General features: G+C 30.7%; 1 protein-coding gene across 1 annotated transcript in view; it reads right to left on the minus strand.

Annotated features, from left to right (window-relative positions):
* Positions 1-297: 297 nt before the first annotated feature.
* The window catches only part of LOC126895569 (uncharacterized), a 9,807-nt gene continuing 2,587 nt past the window's right edge, over positions 298-7,517 (minus strand). Inside the window, exons 2-3 of the mRNA XM_050667578.1 lie at positions 2,676-3,231; positions 298-2,623 (exon numbers count right to left, since the gene is read on the minus strand). Coding sequence (XP_050523535.1) covers positions 298-2,623; positions 2,676-2,917 — 2,568 coding nt within the window. The 5' untranslated portion in view covers positions 2,918-3,231. The remainder of the gene's footprint in view (positions 2,624-2,675; positions 3,232-7,517) is intronic.

Here is a 7,517-nt window from a genome sequence, read left to right on the forward strand (position 1 = left end):
AATATAATTAGAACACTCACTCGAGTAAGTTTTTAATAATAATAATAATAATAATAACATTATTACAATTTCTATATTTTAAAATTCCATTTAAATATTAATGCTTGCATTTTATTTACTTAATTGAAAATACATATTTTTTATTACATTGCGATTTTTTGACAGACAATTTTTCATAATAGAACCATTTTGAGATGGTTTTTTTTGTATTGTAATATAAAAAATACCAAACTTAATAAAATAAAATAATCTCAATAGACAACTAATTACTACAGCCATTTTCTCTAGCATAAATGACTATATCAGTAAAACCATTTCGAGTAGCTTCATAANTATATCAGTAAAACCATTTCGAGTAGCTTCATAAATGGTATTTTTACTCCACGGACAATTATTTTCATGAGCGTATTTTATGCAACTTATTTGATTATTTGCAGCAGCTAATCTTATTGTGCTTTCATCCCACTCACATCCATTTTCATGAACATATTTCAAACATTCCAAATGACCATTTGTAGCAGCTGCACTCATCGTACCTTCATCCCATGTATATCCTTTTTTATGTGTAAAAATCAAACAGTTAATACAACCACTAGCGGCAGCTTCTCTTGTTGTTCCTTCGTCCCAATCACAACCATTGTTATAGGCATATTTTAAGCAGTCAAAATGTCCATTAGCAGCAGCCCCTCTGGTCGTACCTTCAACCCAATTACATTCATGTTCATGAGCATATTGTAAGCAATCTAAATTACCATGAACAGCAGCTGTAACTATTGTATCTACATCCCAATTACATCCATTTTCATAGGCATACTTTAAACAATCAAAACAACCACTTGCTGCAGCAGCTCTAGTTGTGCCATCTTCCCACTTGTATCCATTTTCGTGTGCATATATTAAGCAATTTAAATTGCCATGCTTAGCAGCTGTAACTATTGTACCTTCATCCCAATTAATGTCATTTTCATGAGCATATTTTAAGCAGTCTAAATAGCCATTTTCTGCAGCAATTATAGTTGTTCCTTCTAGCCACTTGCATCCCTTTTCATGAGCATATTTTAAAATGTCTAAATCACCTCTATAAGCAGCATGTATTGTTATTAATTTATCCAATTCGCATCCATTAATATGAGCATATTTTATAGTGTCTAAATCACTATTAAAGGCACCTATTATCACTATTTGCTCATCGAATTCGCATCCATTTTCATGTGCGTATTTTAAAATTTCTAAATCACTTTTTAAAGCAGCAGCTCTAGTTGTGCCTCTATCCCATTGGCATCCATTTTCATAGATATATTTTAAAATTTCTAAATCACCATAAGAAGCAGCAGCTCTAGTTGTGCCTTCTGCCCATTTACATCCATTTTCATGAGCATATTTCAAAATGTCTAAATCACCCTCTTGGGCAGCAGCTTTAGTTGTACCATCATCCCATTGGCATCCATTTTTGTGTGCATATATTAAACAATCTAAATTACCATATCTTGCTGCTGTTTCTGTTGTGCCTTTTGCCCATTTACATCCATTTTCATGAGCATATTTCAAAATTTCTAAATTACCATAAGAAGCAGCTACTGACGTTACATTTTCATCCCACTCACATCCATTTTTATGAACATATTTTAAACAGTTTAAACAGCCACTTGCTGCAGCAGCTCTAGTTGTGCCATCTTCCCACTTGTATCCATTTTCGTGTGCATATATTAAGCAATTTAAATTGCCATGCTTAGCAGCTGTAACTATTGTACCTTCATCCCAATTAATGTCATTTTCATGAGCATATTTTAAGCAGTCTAAATAGCCCTTTTCTGCAGCAATTTTTGTTGTACCATCATCCCATTGGAATCCATTCTCGTGGGCATATGTTAAAAAGTCTAAATTACCTTTTAAAGCTGCAATTCTAGTTGTTCCTTCTGCCCATTTACTTTTATTTTCATGAAGATATTTTAAAATTTCTAAATCACCAGTAATGGCAGCTTGTATTGTTATTAATTCATCGAATTCGCATCCATTTTCATGTGCATATTTTAACATTTCTAAGTCACCTGTCATAACTGCTGCAGAGGTTGTACCTTTGTCCCATTGACATCCATTTTCATAGACATATTTTAAAATTTCTAAATTACCTACTAAAGCAGAAGCTCTAGTTGTTCCTTCTGCCCATTTGCATCCATTTTCATGAGCATATTTTACACATTCTAAACTACCTTTTTGTGCAGCTTCTTTAGTTGTTGTTTCATCCCATTGGCAACCATTTTTATACGCATAATTTAAGCATTGTAAATGCCCATTTGCAGCAGCAGCCCTTATTGTACTTTGATCCCATTTACATCCGTTTTCATGAGCATATATTAAGCATTGTAAATGCCCATTTGCAGCAGCAGCCCTTGTTGTTTTTTTATCCCATTTACATTCATTTTCATGAATATATTTTAAGTTTTCTAGATTACCATAATTTGCAGCTGCTTCTGCTGTGCTTTCATCCCATATACATCCATTTTTATGCGCATATTGTAAAATTTCTAAATTTCCACTCATGGCAGCTGCAGTAATTGTGCTTACATCCCATTTACAACCGTTTTCATGCGCATATTTTAAACACTCTAAATTACCATGTAAGGCAGCTCGCGTTGTGGTATATTTATTCGNAACACTCTAAATTACCATGTAAGGCAGCTCGCGTTGTTGTATATTTATTCCAGCGGCACCCATTTTCATGAGCGTATTTTAAACATTCCAAACTACCTTTTTCGGCGGCTTTTAATGTTGTTTTTTCATCCCATTTACAGCCATTTTCATGTGCATAAATTAAGCATTCTAAATGTCCATTTGCAGCAGCGGCCATTGTTGTGTTGTTATCCCATCTACATCCATTTTTATGAACATATTTTAAAATTTCTAAATTACCATTCATGGCAGCTGCTTCAGTTGTGTTTTTATTCCACGGACATCCATTTTTATGAGCATATATTAAACATTCTAAATGTCCATTAGCAGCAGCAGCCCTTGTTGTTTCTTTATTCCACGGACATCCATTTTTATGTGCATATTTTAAACATTCTAAATGCCCATTTGCAGCAGCTTCAGTAGTTGTATATTCATCCCATTCACAGCCACTCTCGTGAGCTAGTTTTAATTTTTCTATGTCACCACTTGCAGCAGCTTTTCTCGTTGTGCCTTTTTCGAATGGGCATATTTTTTTTTGTTTCAAATTTCTAATTTCAATCCCTAAACAAAGACAATACAATATAAATATTATTAATATTTACTGAACAGAAATTTTATTTATATTATTAAAAAATATCTATTAAACAGTATTATAGTAAAGTTCTAATATTTATTACTCGAAGTTCTTGGAAAATTGAAATTATAACTTCAATTAAAGTTCAAATTAAGATTTTAGCTTCTATGGGAAGATCAGAAAGTATTAATTTTACCATGATGTGTTTATTTTTTTTTTTTTGTCTATTACTAGTTTTTCATTGCTTTCACTGGACCAATTTTTCTCAAAAGATCACAAATCGTATTTATTTGAAGTCATTATCCTCAAAAAGTTTTTCCCTCGTTTCTCGTAAATAGTGAAAATCCTCCAAAAATTTCGATTTTTAAAATCATTAAATTTTGTCTAAAAATTGACATAACTTATTGAAAAATGAATGAAGCAAAATAACTTTTTTTTTTTTTGAAACCTTAGACATTTTCCTATCATTTGATATTATTTTTTTGAATATCTGCCTTTAGATGAGATTTTAAAATGGCAATTTTTCATAATAACTAACTTTTTCAACTTAACTTTTAAAAATATTCTTGAAATACTGCGTCCTTTAAACATATGTTAAACTAAAACTTATGTAACGCTTATAATTTAAAAAAAAATTGTCCCGATCTCTTTTATGTTCAAATGACTACGGTAGCTTTTTTTCTGTGTTGGCTTTTATTATGAAAATATTAAGGATCGACAATTGCATAACAATTAGATGATATAGTATTAATTAGCATTATGAATTACAGAAATAATAAGTCTTAATTAGTATAACGAAGGTAAAGTATGTAAAATAAATTATAATATATGATAAGGTAGTTAAATAATGCTACTAGCATTCAATAGAAAAGAAATAATGGCAGTAATCACGGAAATAGAATGGGAATTTAGTATAACAGAGGAAACAAAATTGAAAATTCCATTGGATTCTAAAAATTTTATAAGCAGGTACCTAGACGCTAAGGAGGAGCAATTCAATAAAAAGTGGAGCAAATCTCCAACGACTTCTTCCTCATGTAAATGGCAAAAGGGAACAGAGTTCAGGTTTAATTTGTAAACGAACTTATCATAATCTAGTACCAGATTATGATCCAGTCTGAGTCGTGAAAAGCTAGAAATGATAATGCGAATAAGTTCTAGTTGATGGAACCATAGAACTTTCTAAACTGGGTACGATGGACCGATGCCATCGGGTAAAACTGTTAGGAAGAGAAGACCACTTGTTGATCCATGTTTCCACCAGAGTATAATTTAAGTAGTGCAATGCATCAGAAAAAGGAAGAATAATATAGAAAGAGTGTTGCGCATTGTCTAGACACCCAATGGAATTGAACTTATTTACTTGAGATGAAAATTTTGAGGAGGATTGCTCTAATTGAATGGATTATAGGGAAAGTTTGAGAATCAAAAGGGTTAGTATTATTAGCCAAAAGACAAGCCTGCAATATTTTGGGGTAAAAGAGTCTATTTATTTATTCATTCATTTCTACGGACAAATGTCCAATTTACAATATAATTCAATGATAACAATTATATAATATAATGAAAATAATAATATAATATAATATAATACAATGAAAATAATAATATAAACATAATAAAAGATATATAGAGTATATGGTAATAATAAATATAATAATAAAGGAAATTATTGACTATTTCCTACGGACATTAATATATTTATTGGGTCTTTTGACGTATATTTTTTGGTTGTATGAGGTTTATAAAATAAATCATTGTTTCGAGTACATTAGTTATTAACTTTAAAGTTAAATTGGCCTAATATGTATGAGTCGTCAATCTCGTTTTTTAATAATTTGGAGAGAAAGATTTTATATGATATGTTTCTATGAGATTTTAATGTATCTAAGTTTAACAAATTTAAAATTTGTTCGTACCCAGAGTGAGGAGTTCGTGGGATATTACATTTAAAACATATAAATCTTAGGACGTTATTTTTCACTCTTTCCAGTTGATCATTTTGTTCTGCATTGTAATGGTCCCAAATTAACGGAGCGTATTATAATAAGGAACGTACTAGAGAGGTATACAAACATTTAAAAGCAAGTGGATCATGAAAATCGGAACAGTTTCTTTATTTTTTATCACTGATACGTGGGCGTTAAATAACAGTTTGGTATTAAATAAGATTCCTGAATCTTTAACTAATGAGGAACGTTGTAGGTAAATGTCACTTAAATTATAGTTAAAATTGTTTGGCCACCGATCAAATGCAGTGCCACTGGCGCACCACCTGTTAACTCTAAGTGGTCGCGCGTGGTGTGTACGGCGAGCCTGTGTTCGGTGTTTATGCTAAACCGGTCCTATGATAGATAGTGGTGTGTCTCGATTTTGAGAGCCCCGTCTTAAGCCTATGATCGTGGTTTTTGTTCTAAGTGGAAAATTTTGGATGTCCATCAGCTGATCAACTTCAGGAGAACTTCTCCTTTCTGTACCCTAAGGACCGAAGACACAGATCTGTAGCCAGGTTGCACATGAACCACACAATATTGGTTGTATATTAAGATTTGTAGTATTAATCATAGTTGAAATTATAATTAATTATAAATAAATAATCGTTTTTTTTTTATTTACTAGAAAAATATTGTCACTAATTGTCGTAGTTGAATTAAGTTAATAAGTTAATAAGTCGTGTCCATAACAGGCGAAAATACTGGATGATCCGACCCAGTGGTGTTTTGAGTCAGTGGCATAACAAAAATGAAGGGGATTGTGTTTTTTGGAGTAAGTAACAATTTGGTATTTATCTATGTTCAGTGAAAGGCCATTTAAAATGTACCACTCGTTAAATGCTAGTAAATCATCTTGAAGTTGTTTGATATCATCAATGGAAATTATAGATTTATAGATTTTAGCATCATCAGCAAATAATAGTATGTTGGAATGCGTGATGGAGGATATAACATCATTTATAAATAAATTAAATAATAGAGGGGAAAGATGACCTTGTGGTACTCCAGAAATTACTTTTATAGACGTTGATACAAAATTTTTATATTTAACAAATGGGATTTGATAACCTAAGAAAGATTTAAACCATGATAGAAAGGGATCGTCAAAGCCTATTTTATGTATTTTATTGATTAATAAAACGTGGTTAACTCTATCAAAGGCTTTTTCGAAATCAGTATAAATAACATCGGTTTGATGATTATTGTTATGTATTTTAATAATACATATTTTAAAAAAGAGAACAAGTTAAGTTTTACAGTAAAAATCTTTATTTTAAAAAATCATAAGAGCGTCTACTTTTTACATCATTATTACATCTTAATCAAAGAGGGGACAAAGATGCTAGCTGCTTAACAGTGCAGCCACTAATATATAACATCCTTCTCTTAACAATTTTTTTTTTTTTTTAAATATATTACAAAAACATCAACAAAGAAAAACATTAATTCAAATTTAATATTATTTTTTTTTCCAATTAAAAAACATTAAATAAAAAAATATAAACATTAAAATAATAATCCTACATAAATACAACTCAAACTTTGTATCTAGCTGGTAATCTTATTATTCTATTTGGTCTATTCCTCCTTTCCTTCTGCTTTTTGTTTTCTGTTTCTACACTAGTACTTTCCTCTATTTTATCCTCAGGTTCAGATTTTCTTAAGTGAAATGAATTTCTCCTATACTGACTACCTCTATCATCTCTTATAATATAAGATCTGGGTCCAGCTTCTTTTACTATAACTCCTTTCACCCACTCTTTGCCTTTTTGCATTGATACTTTTTGTCCTATCACAAAACTATCTCTTTCTTTAGTATTTCTATCATAATACATTTTATACTTCAATTTATTTTCACATAATTTATCATAGATATCACTTGGCACTTTAGGAACTAATTTATTTGTATGAATTGGTAATGCAGTCTTTAATAATCTACCCATTAGTAGTTGACAAGGTGCTAAACCNTGTTGAATGGAATAGGTTATGTAATTAAAAGATTTAGAAATTATTCGTAATATAATAGTATTTAATATAAAATGTTAAAACATATAATATAAGAGATGTACAACGGCAACGGGTCACTTTACTCGATAGACGGTGAAACTACGACTAAAACTGTAAACATGTATACAATAGGCTGCATTGAGTAAAACAACATAATCGTAAAAGGAATGTGTCCCTTTGACCCCGTACTATACTAACATAAGTAAAAATACACCAAACTGTTATCTTAAATAATATTACTGTACCCAGTGTGTTGTTTAATAATATCAACA

This window comes from Daktulosphaira vitifoliae, unplaced genomic scaffold (assembly GCF_025091365.1).
Source record: "Daktulosphaira vitifoliae isolate Bord-2020 unplaced genomic scaffold, ASM2509136v1 Scaffold_1, whole genome shotgun sequence".
NCBI classification, from domain to species: Eukaryota; Metazoa; Arthropoda; class Insecta; order Hemiptera; family Phylloxeridae; genus Daktulosphaira; species Daktulosphaira vitifoliae.